At 38.5% G+C, this 18,634-nt stretch overlaps 1 protein-coding gene across 20 annotated transcripts in view; it reads left to right on the top strand.

Annotated features, from left to right (window-relative positions):
- The window catches only part of LOC135484723 (RNA binding protein fox-1 homolog 3-like), a 170,942-nt gene that overhangs the window by 141,294 nt on the left and 11,014 nt on the right, over positions 1-18,634 (top strand). For 11 of the 20 annotated variants that reach the window (XM_064766393.1, XM_064766385.1, XM_064766376.1 and 8 more), the window contains 6 exons: positions 8,098-8,173; positions 9,572-9,728; positions 11,246-11,294; positions 13,073-13,164; positions 13,734-13,818; positions 18,260-18,382. In XM_064766393.1, coding sequence (XP_064622463.1) covers positions 8,098-8,173; positions 9,572-9,728; positions 11,246-11,294; positions 13,073-13,164; positions 13,734-13,818; positions 18,260-18,382 — 582 coding nt within the window. Of the gene's footprint in view, positions 1-8,097; positions 8,174-9,571; positions 9,729-11,245; positions 11,295-13,072; positions 13,165-13,733; positions 13,819-15,056; positions 15,116-18,259; positions 18,383-18,634 lie in introns of those variants that run through there. The other 9 variants (XM_064766419.1, XM_064766411.1, XM_064766506.1 and 6 more) reach the window with 7 other exon arrangements.

The following is an 18,634-nucleotide window of genomic DNA, read 5'->3' as shown; positions in this document are numbered from 1 at the left end:
GAATTCATATTCTTACAAGAAACTTTGATTTTTCTCCCACTAAAAATCGAACCAATTTATTATGACTGTATTTATAAGAAAATTGAAGTCAGGCTACTATTTCAACTATATCTATCCAAATCAATGCAAAAGCACATGATCAAGCCAAAGTGATATTGAGAATTCAAGCAAGATGGCTAAGTTTATGTTTAAATGAACCAGATTGTTGAGAGAAACGCCAAACCAACATCTCCAGATATCCATAACTCCATTTGATGTCATGTATTCCTTGACTGAAGAAAGTATTGAGCTGTGAATACGAACATATCAATAAGATGCATGCATCAAAGGGATGCATCTCTGTAACATTAAGTGTCCATTGTCCTGTGAGACAGTTTACCACTTGGACAGATGTTGAAGTTTCAGAGATACAGGAGGTCCGTTCCACTCGAGTTTGCTGTAAATTTACATGATCCTGCCCTTGAAACAAGCTCTATTTACACTTATGTAAGACCAGTGCAGGCATTCATGTCTATACCCGCCATTGGCTTTCAACACAAACAAACAGTGGTTCACGTGCAAATATGTGCTGAAGGGTGTTGATGGCCGAAGCGATACTGATCTTATGAAAGTGAAATTAGAGTAAATCCAGCAAACTAAAGTTGAACTGACTCTCTGTTATGGAGGAGTATGTTGGTGTCCATTCCTATGTGTTTGACTTAAGGAAACATGATGGTTAATCCTGTACTGCCAGTAGATACATACCTTTCATTAGTATCCCATTTTATCAGATTTGAGATTGCCTAAAATTGCAAGACCAGCACAGGATACCAAGTAGGATTTGTTAGGATTGAAGATTGAGAATTACCTCTTGCTCCTTGATGAAGAACCTTTGAAAGGTCAACCAACAGTCACCAAAACAGCTATTTCAAAACGATATTTTGATAAGTATAAGATCAAAGAACATTTCCCACTTTGCATAGGTCAACTCAGCAGACCCGAAGAACCGTTCCCAATCACATAAGATCAACCAGCAGTCACATGACCCTCAAAGAACCTTCCCAGCGATGTTAAGGTCAAACCAGCATCTAAACAATCATGACAGAACCTTCCAAAAGTGATTTGAGAGTCGCTTGTGGTCATGTCATCAGACCATGTGCAATTTGCATGACATTGCAATTCTGCGTAAGTGAAATGCCAACCTCATGTTCTTCACATGTATGAATGAGGCAAGGTCATTGTCACAGATAATTGGACTTCCGTGTCATGTCATAACATGACAGAAATGACAACGGACAGATAGTGGAGACCATGTTCTCTTGGACTGGAGAAAGACACATCAAGAACAACAAAACGACAAGGTGACCTTAAGTTCGTTCTTGTTACCACTTCTCAGGTAAAGATCATACTTAAAAGTATATCTTTGAAGCATATCTTGGGGTGTCGTTTCGTTTGTTGCCTGTTCTAGAAGATCAAACATTCATTGCACAAGATCTTTCAGAGCATATGGGCCACCTCGTGCGATGCTGCTTAGATCATAGCAGCTGACAAAAGGTTACACTACCTTTTAACATAAGTTGATATCGTGGAGGAGCAGAACCTGAGCCGTGAACACCAAAGGCCATGAAAGCTCGTTATGAGGTTTTTGCCAATCTTGAGAGACAAGAAAAATGCTTTGAAGTTTCGTGTCATCTTTCTTGCCCCTGCTATGATCGCATTGATCAAAGACCTTACCATGATACTGATATATGTAGTCATATTTTTCCACCTGGGTACTTCACGCAGATGGTTAGTCTTCATCTATTATATCAGGCTGTGAGGGATGGTAAAATATCAGCAACCAGCTCATATATCACTCTAAGTGACAATATTGTCTTGCAGTGGAAACAATCCCTTGGTTGCTTGACAGCCAGGAGCGAGAGTGCTTCTGCTCAGATTGGTCAGCAGCACTTCCATTTAGAAAATCTGGGAGGCTTGCTGATGAATATTTCACGAAGCAATTATCAAGACATGTAAACCAAAAAATCATGACTACATATGTTTACCTTGATAAGAATATCTGCATTGTTTTTCAATGACATTGAACCAAAAGCTAAAGTCATGTACCGAAAGATTTAGACTTGAAAGCATCTCCGAAGACATTTGGCTACAGAATCTAAAAAGTCGTAACCTTGCCAAGAACATGACCAATAATCGTCAACAACCTTGATTCTCTCCTTTGTAATGATTTACACTAGCCTTCATGTGGTAAATCAATCTTCTTCTTCCTAATGGTCTCCTTCATAAGCTAACCTCACGGATGGTAGTTAGGTATTCCAGAAATGAGAGGAAAGGAGTCGTTTGACTGGGGCTGGGTTGGTAATGGGTGAGATGAGGATCATGGCTAATCAGTCAAATGGGTGACTGCTGTATTGTTCTTGATCGTCTCCCACAGTCATTGACATGCTGGTCCTGTTCCATCTCACATTAGAGGACAGTCACTTTGTGAGGGAGTGAGAATGTCTTGGATAGGGAGAACAACCATTGTGAATACACTGCTGTTAATCTTAAAAAAGGTACTTTGAAGAAATGAATACAATGCTATTGTGGAGAAAACTTTAAGATTATGTTTATGAGCAGTTTAATATGAGCATTGGTGATGCGCTGCTTCTAAGATAGTGCACTTTAACAATGTCACTCAGATGAGATCCAAGCCCCTAATGAAATTGACCTATGCATTAGGGCACGCTATCTCCGGGAGATTTTCCCGATCAATATTGACCAACGAGTGGTCCATTATCCACCCTGGCAAGATGTTGATCTACCTATCCCGTTTCTTCATCAACTATGATTGTATGAACGACCAACGCCGATGGAGAACGGTGCCACAGCTTCGATGAGCTTAATGTTGATTCGGTCTCCACAGATCTGGAACCTAACAAAATTCCATCGGCAACACGTTGCAGAGGAAATAAGCTTGTTATTGGTATTGCTGTAAACAATGTTTGGCAATGACCGTATTGCGGCTTGGCTCTCTTCAACGTCACAATCAACATGTCCGGGATGGCTGATTGGTGCCCTAATGTGCTTACTTTAGGTCAATTTGAGCTGCCAATCTTGTGGATTCAGTCGGCTTATTGAATCCAAAATGAATGGACCGTTTACATATCTCGATCTCAGTTGCTTTACAGGATATGTAAGTAACTTTTTCTGATGGTTCACTGATGACAAAACAGTTCATCAGACGTTTTTCTTTTGAAAAACAGAAGATTTAGCAAAATAGTTTACCTAACAGCTGGCGACAAAACCTGACCTTATATGTGAGACGTTCTCTGCTGCTGACAAAGAGTTGACCTAATGTGCAATAATTTCTATCCTGGTGACAAAATAGTTGACCTGCAAAAGGTTCTTCACATGTGGCAAGATAATTTTCAATCAAACTATGATATTTCGCATTGTATATTGTTGTTATTGTGGTTGTCTGCACATCCATTGAATATGTAATGTATTGTAGGTAGGATTTTGATGTACCCTTGAAAAAGTCCAGGCCTATACCTAGTGTTAGCGTAGAGTAGTGCTAGACAAGGACCTCACATCGATATGTGCTTCAACAAAATGAGATTTGTGAGTGATTCTAAGCAATGACTTCGACAGAAATGTGACTGCTTTGGAAAAGTTACAATTTCATTTGCACAGTTGATGAGAGTCTTTATTAATCTGTTGCCTGTTGCCTCGGCACAAATGACAGTGTCCACTTATTAAGTTCTGGTTGAATTAAAGCATTTTCAAACAGGTTAAAAGTTTGCAAGTTTTTACAAAATAAAGTTGGTTGGAACATTTTTCCAACTTAAAGTAATGCGATGTTGTGAGTGCAGCCATACTAAATGTCATCAAATTTGATTGATGATAAGAATCATCAAATTGCCGAAAGAATAAGCCAGTGAAATAAGCAAATATGGACTCAAACTCCACAAGTAAGCTGGATAACGAATGATCTGTCACACGCAAGCTTATCCCTAACACATATGTTCAAATTAGCCAATGGAGTAGCCAGATCGTGATGTCAACAAGCGCGCTAAAGATTACACTTGAATTGATGCAGATGAATCGATTTGTGTTGATTCTATCTATAGCTCCTTTGTAGCTGTGATGGGTTGGCTGAAACGTGACTTGAATTTTGAAGTTTCAAGAAGCTAATTTACTGATTAAGTCAATGGAACTTTGACAACAAACCTGAATTGATTTCTTGTGTCAAACAAGTTGAGACACACTTTGGCTAGTGATGAACTTAATTTCTTGTCTTATCTAGAAAAACCTGTCGTGTTCGTAGCTCAGATTTCAAGGTTGGAGATACGTTTTGAAATAGTTAAGTGAAAACTCCCTTCAAATCGAATTAGCCAGCCACGACCTGTGTTAGCAGTTGGCTAGAAAACTAATGTTTCCTCCGCCCCTGGATGTCTTCCCTGTCCATTACAAGAGACATCATTGGACAATCCTGGAGATGTGCCTCACCAGTCCATGATGTATCTAATAATAACCATCTGCTGGTGTGTCCACAAGAGAATCCAATCATCTTATTGCTCAGCCACCATGGGCTTGCTGCGCGACCTTTGAACGATTCCTATATGACCTTCGACTGGAGGCTGTACTGTTTCATACACCTCTGTCACTTTTAGATCCCTCTGCCAAATTAGGATACCATATACTACTTTAGGCAATCTTCTGGCATCTCTTCTCTTCCTGTCACCCGAACAAAAAATGGAAAATGGGCATGATAATGAGGGGCACTTTTGTATTTTGGGTCATTTATTCACAGTTATGGTAATTTCTCCTCTCATCATGATCTTCCTGACCAATGTTCTTTTTGCACTGCATTATTATACATGATTGTATCTGGTGACTTGGAGTCAATAATCACCATGGTCTGCTTTGAAGCATCTTGACCACCAAGGTTTTTTCATCTTATCGAGATATACCCCGGCAACATTTAAAGGGAGTATAAAACCATGGGGTACAGGATTGCTTTAAAGATGCCTGTCTAAGATAGGACTGAATCAGTTTAAGATATACATGTACTTTCACCCAACATATCCATTCAAACTACTGCAAGAATGAATTGATATTCTAAACAAAGGAAGATTAAATAACCTAGTCTGTAAAGTGACATGCTTTTTCTACAAGGTAACTAACTCAATGACAATCATTTCAATTGTATAAGATATACCGGTAATGAAAAGACCTTAACACTAATCCTTGCAAAGTGAACTCTGTGTTGAATGGTTTGAAAGAGTTGGGTATTAGCACAACAATGGTTAGCCATTGGTGATAATTATGTTACCTTTTGTCCAAAAGATTTGTTAAAAGCAGGTTGTAAATCGTTAACAAAAGTGAACAAATGTAATCGGGAAGTTCTATTTCAACCTAATGAGAAAAAGTAACCACTACATTTGCAGTCTGAAGTGTGTACCTTTCATGGTTCCAGTAAAACTGGTGAAATGCTCAGGAGCAATGCTATGGGGTCTGCCTTGATTAGGTTTCTTGTGACATTGAAATCAATAGCATCACCTAATATGCATCAATGAGTAATCATTGTCCTGGAGAATGCCTTGAAAAAACCATTTTAATTAACAATTTGTTTACAATATCTTTAGGTTATTTCCAGTCCTTTTGAAAGTGATATAGATAGCAGTAGGAGTTTTATTGATTGTGATAAAAAAGTTATTGATTGCAATTGTGATATTAATCTTGTGATAAAAGTCTTAGGATTAAAATAAAAGCACTAATTATGCTGAGGTTTCTGGCTACAGTAGAGTATGTATGTTAGTATTCTAGCAACACCATGTATACACTAATTAACTATAATTAGTTAATTAATGGATCCATGATGTGATTGACTCATTCTGGGCTGTAAGAATAAATTGTAAAGTTTAGCATATTTTTTCAGTACGGTGATTTCAACATTGGCAAGGAAATGCCATTTTGTTTATAGTTTTTTGGAAAATATTTGATTCAAATCTGTATTTTCTCAAATATATTTGCAGTGTCCTTTACACAGTGTAGCACAAGCTGAATCTTGTGTTTTGGTATTCGTTTACCAATAACAATCTAAACTTTTATTCTTATGCCCAACTTGATGTACTCAGCAGAAATATTTCAATAGCTTATGCTTTTTGCTTCCAACATTTTTCAATCTTATACTAACATTCAGCACAGGTCCAATTACAAAATGATGTCAACAAGAAAGTAACTTCACAAAAAAATGATGTTCCTTTCCTTTTATCGGCATATTGATGTGTTTATGATAAGATATTCATAAAAAATGACTTGCCTCTGGCAGCAACATTTTCATATGTTCCTAATTTGATAAAACAATTTCTCTTATTTCTTAGTGAGTGGTTAACTTTTGTATATAGAAATGAATACATAACAATATGAGATGCTGCAAGGCACAATTTAGATTATTATCGGCAGCGGGCAACTCTAGCTTCCGGATACAAATCATAATTACCCTACTGATAATTTCATTTTTGGAGGGACTTAATTGTGTATATGTGGGTTCACGATTTTTCCTTTTAGGCTAATGATGATGAAAGTTAACTTCGGTTTTTATAGTGAGCACAGTAAAATTGCCACTCTTCAATAATTTGCTTATTTCTTCAAATAACCAATTTCACCATTTCTGCTGGGTACATTATTGCCTTTTATGATGTAATTTATTGCGTTATGTGCAGACAACTCGAACATCCCTGGCACACCTTTTAATATCACTGAAAACCACTTATCTTGGTGAGAAATGATAGGCCATTTCTGAGTGAAATCTATAGCGCTGCAAATATCGGAAGTGAACTGCTTGCAATGTAAGATATCAATTCCTATGACAAGATTGCTATTTCGCGAACAGATCTATAATGGTGACCAACCCAAGAGACAGACCATGGAAATATTTGTGCAACTTCATGTAAGACCTGTCAGTTCATCAGCGATATGTGAGAATTGAAGAAAATATGATACCGTTAGCAAATCATGGAGGTGTTGTATTGTCTCTGTTGAGATTTGAAAGCTCATGTGGCATTATCCAGGACTGAGTCAAAAAATGATCTTCGTTTAAAATCTTGAAGATAACCAATTGCAGAAACGCGATGCAGAATGCAAGTCGATGAATATCGTGTGTTTCTGTGAAAACTGTATCAATCATCCTTTGAGATTTCACTGATCACATTGACAGGTTTCTAATTAAAGAACATCTCGCGATCCTTGTCTTCTGAGAGGATGTCACATGGTATTGAAATGTGTAATCGCGATTGGTAAATTTGAACTTTTGTGCATTAAGACGGAAATTTAACTGAGCGTGCTGACAAGTTATGTCATTACGCTACATCTTAATCTTGATGACTTTCCCAACACATAAATGTGCAGTGGCAATTGGTAAAGTTGAACGTTTGATGTAAGGAAGATTAATTTATTCCAAGCGTTGGTTCCGTAATGAAACGATAGCAAAATTCCAGCGGTGCCTGTCAGCGTACGTTATTGGTATTCCGTTAGCAGGAACCGCTAAATGGAGGTTGATTAAATACCGTGCCAGGGATGTCATGCATAATTTCCTATTTCGTTTCAGCGCACCTAACCAGTGAACCTTCCTTGAATAAAAAGCGCAATCTTCATTGAAACATACATCTTGGAAAATTCTGCCAATTAAAAAGTTACCAGATACATACCATAAGTTAATGTAATCATATCTTATTGATGAAAAAATGCAGACTTGAGAATTTCTAAATTGAGCATTTGTTTAGTGAACCATATAATTTCAATCATTTGAGCCTCTATGATCGTCATAGTTTGACCTTCTCTTCCACAGTGAGACTTAAGAAATGGAAAACCTATTGATTCCTTTTGTTTCCAATACAAAATTCAAACACAAGTCAAAATCTTTGATTTCCATAATTAGCATTCTATGGAGCTTATCTTTTTAACAAAAAGACTCATTTGGACAAACTCTTTTGTAACTTGGATGAAACAAAATTGATTATAATTGTTAAAGGAATTACGTAAGCGAAATTAGTTTTGATCCAAAGGTTCGCTGGTTATGGTATGAGTTTCGTAGCTGAATTCATTACTGACTATCTGATACATTGCGTTTAGGTGAATAATGCAACCGCGCGAGTTATGACAAAAAAGACGGTCACACCAACGATTCCAAACGGTATGTATCCTGCTGGTACGTTATCTCCCAATTTTCCACTTCTTTCTTTGACCTGTTAAGTCCAGTGTTCTCCATTTGTATTTTCAACATTTGGCCCCTTCCAGCGAGTTAAAATTCCCCTTGATTATTTTTTCCATTTTTGCTTTTGAACCATTTATTGTTGACAGGAAATTCTTTTTCACGATAACGTTTATGCCAATCTGTTAAAAATGACTGGTGGAGATCACTGCACATATTTTGAATGTAAAGCGAACAGATCAGTTACTGCATTGATCAGAAGTATCACACAGTTAGTTTACTTATATCAAGAAATAAGTTAAGAGTGAACTGATGTTATTTGCCAAAGGAATTGATGCTAACTGGAAACTGTTAATGATGTTGACAAAATGAGATGGCAGCCCCAGGGGAGAAGGCTCATCAAAAATCATGGTGTTTTTTAAAGGTTAAAGCCCTTAAGTTGCCTATAAACTAAGTGCTTCATTAGTAAATTAATTGGCTGTTTTTCTCTTCATCCTGGGTGATTTGTTTAGAATGTTTCAAAATGCCTGTCTTAACAGAAGCGACATGGTGGTGTGTGTGTGTAGGGGGATTGGTCTGTTTTAAATGACTAGTTTCAAATTCAGGAAAAAGTTATATATCATGCTTTGAAAACCAATCACATGAAGGTATGCAGTTGGTAGGCTAAGACCTATAACTTAAGACAAATAATTCAGGGGAAAAATAAACTCAGACGGCTTTAAATCTCCATAAGGTTGATATTAGCTCTAATTAATCTGCCTTAATGTTTGTTACCAAGAATTCTATGACACAAATTGAACATTTACGCATTGATAATTCATTCCAAAGTTACCATCCAACATAAACAGTGCCAGACCCACCTGCTTGTTGATAAATGTTTATAAAAGCTGTCAATTGATGTTAAACATCATGATCAGAACTTCCCGCCATTGATGAATGATTTCTCTACTAACTTGATTCACTCGATTCACCTCAATCGATGGTCGGTTAGATTAATGAGTTTACATTGGCATTGAACCTCTACACGCTTTATCCATCTAGATATCAAATGATCCTGTTGGCTCCAGAGGCAGGTTGGTTTGAAGTGTTTCACTGGTGGAACTATGCGGGGTGCCACCGGTATGCTTGCCTGTATCTCCTAAGGAGTGTATGGTGATTTATGGCAAGCCAACTAACTGCAGCTGGTTATAACTTAAAGGGGGACTATAGGCATCAAGGGGTCAGAATAGTGGTCTTTAGATCACAGTTGGGGAATGGATTGTGTTTGATTCAGTGATTCATTCCTCATACAAACGTGGATGGTTTCAATAAACGGTAAGATAGTAGAGACCCCTGTGTATCTTGAACAATGGACAAAATTCTAGAAGTATAACACTATACCATCTTTCTTTACAGCTGCAGCGTTACGAGGAACGGTATTCCAACGAGGTCAACTAGCAACAGCAGCAGCAGCCGCGGCACGTAGACCGTTAACTGCCCAAGCGGCCGCAGCAGCAGCAGCATTTAGGCATCCAAATCCCTTAGCCACAGCCACAGCCTTGCCATATACACCGTTAGTATAAGCTTTTCACCAGAATTTCATGACAGAAAATTTCGCACTCAAGCTATCATTGGGTAGTAAAGGTCACTTTTCTGTGTTATCATCAGCCTTTGTAAGGTTTGTTGTCATAGGTTGGATCTGGCCAGTTCCTGAGATGGAGACTTTTTCTGATAGAATTGGTTTCCTTTGGGGATCCGGTTCCCTGAAATTCATTCTATTTCCCAACATTTTCCATGAAAAGTGTTTTGAAGGGATTAGACAAGAAATAGCCGTGTTGAATAACACTGAACCTAATCCAATGATTAATTGCTTTGTCTGGTCCAACATTGTTAAGTGTTTGCCATTATCAGACACCCCAATATACTGTTAAGTTTCTTTGCTTACAGTGTGGGTGATGACCAGACATCGGGACCCCGATCTGGCAATCCCAAATACTTCCCCAATGCAATTAGATCACATACACAGCTAAATTTGCTCAGCTGGCCGGTGTAATGATGTATTCTGACTGTGGTTAGCTAGACTATCGGAGATATACAATACCCAACGAAACACTAATGAAATCCATCTGGGCTATCAGTTGACCCATTGTCTGTACGTTTATTTCCCCTTTCAATGATGGCATGCTGGGGTATGCACTTTCACTGTCTAACAAAGACAAATCATCAGTCCAAGTGATGCTCCTACAGTCGGTCTCAATTTGAAGGTCATGATATTTAGTATGCTCCAAAAGCCTGGCTGCTTTATCAACAAAATGTGTCATGCTTGAAAAGACGCCACAGAAGAGAAGACAAGCTTTTCTATATCCTCAAAGAGCTTATCTGCTGAAATGAAGAAATGTATGTCTTCATCCCTTCAAGGTCTGTAGCCTTAGATCTGCATACCATCATTGTGTTATCACTGTGATAAGGTGATTTCTCCTAAGGGAGTGTCTCAAACTTATCTTTATGCCATGAAGTGTGATTTTGTTCACATCTATGAACCCTCTGCCTACCTTAAGTGAAAAAAAATATGCTTGGTTCACTTCAAAAGATTTTGTGAGACCTTCCCTAGCCTTGTACCTTGGGAACCTCTTGTCAGAAGGCAGCAGTTAGACTTTCTGTGATAAGTAGTGGGATTCTCTGTCTGGTCAAACGCCACTGCCAGAAGGCATTTTTTTATCACATCTCTCTAATCTTAGAGTACCTTGTTAGTGATCTCTGTGGCGATGGTTTGATCAGGCCCTCACGTTCCAGACGATATCTGACATTGCCCCTTAGGATTGCGACTCCTTCATATTGAGCATGAGGGTCCTTATGACTGTCCCCAAGGTATCATGGCTAGGTCAAGATGGCATCTCTATAAAATTTATATATACAGGGATACGTATCGAGTCTTGTCAATCTCTCTTGCATTGGTGATCAGGGCCTCCATGTAAAGGGTGCTGGCTTGAGGACTGTGCCCTTGTGCCTTCATCCTAAGATGTGAGGGTCCTTATTCTGGCCCTCAGCCAGGTTAATCTCACCCATAATACGATTTTGTCTCTTTTACAGGGGTGTGTATCAAGATCCTTTTCTAGCCACATATACAGACAGATACCAGGTAAGAAACGTTGCGATATTAATGACAACAACAATATGCTACTGGTAGTGTTGTAGCTTATTAGGACACATTATTTGCAGTTGGCCAATCCATGTCTTCTGAGTTTCTGGCTAGCATTCGTTGACAATAGAATCAGGTTGCATCTGATACATTATTGGATGACATATCATAGCTTTGCTTTACAGGGCTGTCTTGAACTGTGCAATACCTGAGAAAATTAACATTGAGGGTGGACAAAAGCCCCATTGACAGCACCAACTGATCAAGAATGTCATTTCTGATTACTTGAATGGCATTTCCTGGCAAGGAAGTTGCAATTCCCCTTCCTCGAAATTTGTCAATGACTAACAATTGGGCTATCAATTTGATCACGAAGTACAAAGTACATTTTAATCAAATACCATTAGGATGCAAACTTCTTGTCTCTAATCACTATAATAATGAGCAAAGGTGAATAAAAACTATTTCTGAGATATCTTCTGTCAAAAGTTCCAATTTCAAATGCCTCTTTTCCCGCATTAGTAATCACCATTCATTTAACTGCTGATATCTTAGGGCGACCTATGTTCATCACGTCATCAATATGGCTGACAATTTGATGATGGGTTCCGTAGGTAACGAGCTCACATAATCTTTCCGTGTATCCAATACCTCACTGGCTTCTCGCGGAGTGTTTCTAAGTCTGCCGTTATCTACCAGGCGAAGTGAGTTGTTATTGCTGAGCTGGTTTGATCCAGTTCAGATGGTCAGATGTAGAAAGACTAATCAAAGAAGAGGGGCTCATTATTTCCGCAATTCAATGGCTATTCCCTTGAGGGAAATGAATAAGACACTTTTATCTACTCCTTGTTCATGAAAATGGCCCCAGCCGTGTCGGATGTAAAATCATTCTCCAAGCAGACATAATACTCTGGCAAATTCTCTCTGCCAGTATTAGCCTCCATGTGGTAAAGCCCCTGTACATTATTCATTGCCTTCTCGCAATGTAATTGGTCTGACAGTAGCCACAGCCATAGATTCGTCCAAACTTTGGGGAAAAAACTACAATGAGATAAATAGTTTCAACTAAAAAGTCTTAACGGACTGTTCTAATCATGTGTAAAAGTTTTGCGTTAAGTTATGCATTGAAATGGCTGAGTCTCTGCCATTCAGATTGGTGCCAATTCAAGCAGGGGTGGAATGATGGCATCAATAATTAAAGTTCCGGTGATGCGCAAAGAGGATGATGTAAAATAAGATTTTTCAAAGACAATTTCCTCGCTTCAGATAAAAAGGCACAAAAATGGGTTGTTTCCAGCATTTGGAATGACTTTCAAATCCATTCTCATTGCAATTGCACACCTGGTGCTGATGTAATTACATCCAACAAACCATTTCACGATTTTTCAAACATTTCTGCATTTCTCATTAAATTTTTATCCACGAATCGTGGTGTCGAAGTTATCAGCACCGTTAATCTTAAGAATAAGTTAGTTATCTCGCAGAATTTCACGGAGCTTGTGACAGCTTGGTTTAGTCTATGGGATTGTTGGTGTATTGGAGATTTCCTCTTGGCGTTCATTATCCATGGTAATCAAATAAGCTTACTGCAGGGGATGAGGAACACCTTTGGGGGAATGATTATGACGTGGGGCATTCTCTTGTGCAGCGATCTTTTCATCAGTTTGCTATAAGCCTCCCAAAAAGAAGATTCAGATGATCGATTCAGTTGCCTGCAAAATATCGCACACTTTTGAAGAAAGGATTTCGTAGTTTGACCTGTTTTCTTTTTCTTCCAGCCATATGCAGCAGCTGCCGGGTATGCCACGGCCGTCTCAAGATATGCCATACCTGCTGTAGCACCTGCTGGCGCCACCTATGCTATGGCCGGGTAAGTACATAGACAAACCCACTGTGTGGAACAGTTCATGTACTTCGATGGTACACTGTGCTGTTGTGCAGTTAGTGCATGCAACTTTGCTGATACCCGTTATGTATAGAATAGTGCACAACTATCAGAATACAAAGAAAAAGAAAAAAAGTACGTAACTAATATGGAACAGACAAAATTCCTGCTGAATTTGAAAAAGTCTTAATCCTCGTTCCCTGCTGCTGATTTTTTACTCACCAGCACATCTTTGCAGCTAAAACATTTAAAAACTTTCTGAGCATGATTGGAAAAGATTTTAGTGCTTGAGGGTGCCATTATGATGGCTGTGTAATCTGGAGAGATCTTCCCATTTCTACACAATCCTCAGGCAGGGGTGATAGATTTTCATGCTAATCATTCTGTGAGGATTTCCTTGCGTTGCTATGGATGCAACTAATTTTTAACATGATACTCTCTAAATATCATGTACATGTTTGTTTCTCGGAATGCAAAGACATTTAAGAAATATTGTCGTTCATGGTCTGCTTCTTAAGTGCATTGTTTAACCAGGCTGCTTCTTAATTTTTCAGTGATTCCCTTTCCAGATACCCTGGTCGCGACATCACAACAGACCCCTACCTAGGACACAGTATTGGCCCAGTGGCAGGTTATTCGGTAAGTTTCCCCTATCATTTCTCATAGGACATCATTTTGTACACTCCTCAGCTTTTTTCTCGCTTGTCTTTTTGTTGCCAGTTTGATGATGATGTGTATTTAGCACTTAATTACACGGCACCTGCTGCATACAAATGAGATTGATGAATTCATATTTGACCCAAATGACAACTGACATATGTGGCAAACGCGCATTAAGTCCTCACCCGGGTAGCTGCTGATTAAATTGCTTAACCCTCTGATGCAGAGAAGATAATGACTATGGAAGTTGATGAGGGATTGAGGGGCGGCATAATTTTGTGATAACAATAATGGCTGCTTTTTAAAAAAAATTGGCTGTAACAGACACAGTTATTGATAAAACGGATATTTAATGTTGAGGGTTGATTTCTTTTAAAAAGCTGTGCACATTGTGCTGAAAATCATTGGCCGTTTTGAGATTTTAAAGATAAGCAAATCAGGTTTAGAAGTGGGGGAGCACCATAGGGGGAGATGGGATAGAATTAGCACTGGAACCATTGAGACTGTCAAAATGAACTGCTCATTCCTCAAAGTATTTTGGGAGCTATTGCTGCAAAGTGTTAAAGAAATGCTTTATTGCACTTAGAAATACATAGAGTCAATTTTCATATGATACAGTGTGCTTAATAAGCTGCCTGCACGTTCAAATTTGTAGTAGTTACAATAATGACTCTTAATTACGAAATTACGAGGGTTGGTTCATTGGTTTAGTAATTATGACCAATTAACTGTGGTAGGGACATCGCGTTTGGCGCAAATTACACACCCAGTCATTTGCATGATCTGTACATTTGAGTAAAAAAGAATTCCATTAATTTTTTTTAACTGAAAGCACGATCAGAAGCATTTTTTAATGTTCCCGAGTACTCCTTGTTGTTTTTAAATGCGAAATAATTCACCCTGGAGAATCAGTAACTGCATGTCCAAGCATTTAACATAGCATCTACATATCAGAGTTAAAATGCTATCCACTATTCCGAGTCACATCTTGAGCCTGCTGAGAACTCTGCTTCAAAACAACTCGACGAGTGGGTAGCATTTGGACTCCAGTATTGGGATTGTATGTTAAAGAGTCTGGCATCCAGTTACTGATTCGCCAGGGTGTAATTGCCATCACTGAATCAATTAAAGAGGTTTCTCTTCATTCCAATATGCAAGTAACATTCCCATTCCTAAGAAACCTATTAATTGAATGAAAAATTCCAATGTCTTTACAGATTGCAATGTATTGCTCAAAAGAACCTCATTACTAGTAGCATTTCTTGTAGTTTTTTAAGTGAGTAAGGTGAAAATATTATACATGCCTGACACCTGGACTTGGTTCAAACGTCTTTTTCTGAAATTATCTGAGGTTCAACAATACAGGAAATGTAAAACGATACTGTATTTTGAACGAGTTGTCAATTTGGTGACTTTTATTGAATGTGGTAATTACTGGTGCTGTAGACGGAAGTGGCATTTTGACATCGTAATAGTATTCTTTCTAATGGGCTATGGTTGTTAGTTGCGTGTAGTTCCTTTTGCTCTTTGTAGAGGGCAGAGTTGTGCCCTGGGTATCGTATACCATATTACAACTTGGCACAACAGCTGGTCCTTTTGATCTCTTTCGATGCCTATGGGATGATGATGTTAGGTTGTGCCTTGGGATTAGTTATATCTTTCGATGAATCCTCGGAGTTGCAACATCAGACTTGTAGTCGTTACAACATCAAGGCTGTTGTGTGTCCACTGAACATGTTTTGAGTCAGACTGACACAGTAGAAATATAAGTGAAGCTTGAATTGTGAAACTGTAACATTGATACTGAAAGGATTATAAGAGTTTGTTGGGCATTTCTGATATTGATACATGATACACCCACACAGTGAATATAAAAAAGGCAGAGAAAGCTATGAGATACAGTTTCTATTTATACCCAGTGTGTACAGTTTCAAAGAAGTGTGACAGACAACCCAGAATTCTGGAATTTATTCAGAAAAACATCACCCATACCAATATATTGCGTGTGGTGTTTCATCTACATGAAAATGGAATTCTATCGGTTCTTGACAACTACAGATAATTTCAGAAGTGAGATTTTTGTGCATAGTTGAGGTAGAATAGCTGTTGAATGCGCGGTGGATGAAATGGGCAGGGCCTAGTCGTATGTTACACCTCCATAATGGGTTAACGTCAAGGGAATGTGATGGGTCCGTTGCATCTTGGAATGGATTGTAACCAGGCAGCAGTTTGCAGTGCGAGTCATTTATTATAATTGCATGTTGTGCATGTCGCGGTTGAGGACTACTGAATGTATTTTTGATTTGATGTCACGATTAGAGTGCTTTAGATACAATGTAAATGCAGAATGTTCCTCCTAATATCTCCCAAAAAGAAGAACTACAGATCGAAGCACTTGATATATCCAAATTATTCTCCAAAGAACAATTTTTTCAGAATTTTTTTCAATGCAACATTTTGTGTGAAAAATTGCTTTGAGACCAAGGCTTTTACGCAATTATTTTTTTAGTTAAAATGAAAACTAGACGTATTGATCAGAGCTATGGTAATTTTGTGCCATTTATATCACATATTGCTTTCAAGCTCAGACCTACTTTGATTTTTTTAAACTTCATCGAGTAACATTCTTTCCTTGTCAACCAATCTCACTAACAATGTGTCCTAGGTGTATTTCAATGTGGAAATTTCTTTAGATTCTTGAAATGGACTTGTAACTAATTTGCATTGCTGATTGTTATAGCTATAACTAAATTTTCATGGTGTGGCGTATAAACACGATGGAGAGGTGTACAAAGCTAAACTAAGGACTGGGACGATTCCATTCTAGAATATTTGTGACCCATCACAGCAAAACCAGGCGCATGTCGCACCGAGCTTGGCAGGTTGAGACAGACTCTCTGTTCATTTCTCTATTGTCTGCCTTCTGTGAAATATGAGCACATCAATTTCTTCCATTATCTCCTGGTGTCATTTAGGCTCTTCTTCTGTGCGACAAGCGCCTGGTTTTGCTGTGACGGGTCACATTTGGCCCGTAGGTGTACAAGGAGTTCTGTCACATCTTTTCGGTTCACCCCTCGGAAAACGAATCTCCGATGGAATCGTCCCGCACTGGAGTATAGCTCTGTATGTTTGTTCACTGTATGTGTTATATTTAGCGTTCTTGTGTACAGTTACCATTCCTTTCGCACAGCCAAGACAACTAGCTTGAAATCTTCTCCTTACCCAATACATCACAACCTTACTTAAGATACATTCTATCATAACTGCTACGCTTCATATTCAAATGGTTTAGGGATAATTATGTACCCTAGTGTCATTGAATAACAACCCACAGAAACTTCCAATCACCGGAAAGATATCTATCTTATTTAATGTTTAATTCACTTAATTTTGGGTCCGCTTACCTTTTGCTCTATCACATTTGATGGCAATGGTCTCTAGGTGAAGTTTGGGCAAGGCAATCACTTTAAGGGAATGACGTTTTAAGTGGATTTGTAAGGAGGGTTTTCTTTCTCTATGAGGTGTGTCATTGGTTACACTAGGCTGGATCATGAAAGGTTAAATCTAACTTGGAACACCACTCAAATTGTCGAGATGGGATTGGGAGATGGAATAATTTGAAAATACCTATTTATATAACTTGCCCTGGTATCTCTGGTCATTGAAAGGTAACAGATGATCGTGTGTGGTTTGTGAAAGATGACACAAGGAACATGATACCCTCTTGATAATCCTATTACCCTTGGCTGACCTGTCTACTGAGCCTCCTCTAGCCCCTAGGCAGTCAGTTTAATGGATTGTCCTTACTTATTGGCAAAAACCTGTCTGAGAAATTGCCAGGTGTCTGACAAATGTCTCGTTAGCTACAATTTACGCATATTACACCTTGGATGGACAAATCATGTGTCTTAAAGGTAGACTAGAATAACTCATCAAAATTTTGTGAAGTTCATGTTTCGGCTTAGATGTCACTGCTTCTAATAACCAAGAGAGAACCATAAACAGCATTTGTGTGTTGAAATTGGAGCAAAAGGGGTTAAAAATAGTGATATTTTGGTATTTGTGCCGTTGATTCGCACCAGGTATTGATCAGTCAGCATGGTTTGAATTGTTTGATAAATTGAAATAGGAGGTATTCAAAAACTCTCAAAATTTGAAGAAATTTAAGATGAAGCTAGAATTAGTAAAAGCTGGCGTAGATAAATGCCAGTAAAAGCTAGACTTGGGTTTTGATTGTTAAAGACAATGATCTATTTAGTCGAGTTGTTGGTATCAAAAAGAGCTAATTTGACAAATTAATGAAATTAATTAGCATGGACAGTTTGTGGTTCTCGCCTCCACCTCCAGCAATGCTCATCGTCTGCATCTTGGTTGAGATGTCCCAAATTTGACCACCTATTTGTTTCGTTTGTTAACTTAGATAATGCCCCATGCTGCTGGACGCGTCTTAGCCACATCGCAGGCTGGACAATCCTTACAAAGAATACTCGTTGAGGGCAACCCTGATATGGTTAAAGACACACAAAGTTTAATTCATTCAATGGTAGATATTTGTTTTATTTCCTTCACCTGTTAACTTGTTGTTCCCTTAACCCTTCACTTCCTTCACAGGGTGTGGTATCGCTAAAGGAAAATTGCATTTGTGCTGGTCGAATTCGGTTAATTCCTGTAAATTCCTTATCAAAATCGATTGAAAACAGCTCTTAATTGGATAGCTGAAGTGCAAGGACAGCATTCCACCTTCAGCAAAAATCAACTGAGCAAAAAACACCTGTCACTTTGAAGGAATTCTTAA

Source organism: Lineus longissimus, chromosome 1, assembly GCF_910592395.1.
Source record: "Lineus longissimus chromosome 1, tnLinLong1.2, whole genome shotgun sequence".
Lineage (NCBI taxonomy): Eukaryota > Metazoa > Nemertea > Pilidiophora > Heteronemertea > Lineidae > Lineus > Lineus longissimus.
Note: the sequence above shows the minus strand (reverse complement) of the source record. Positions and strands in the feature narration are given on the sequence as shown.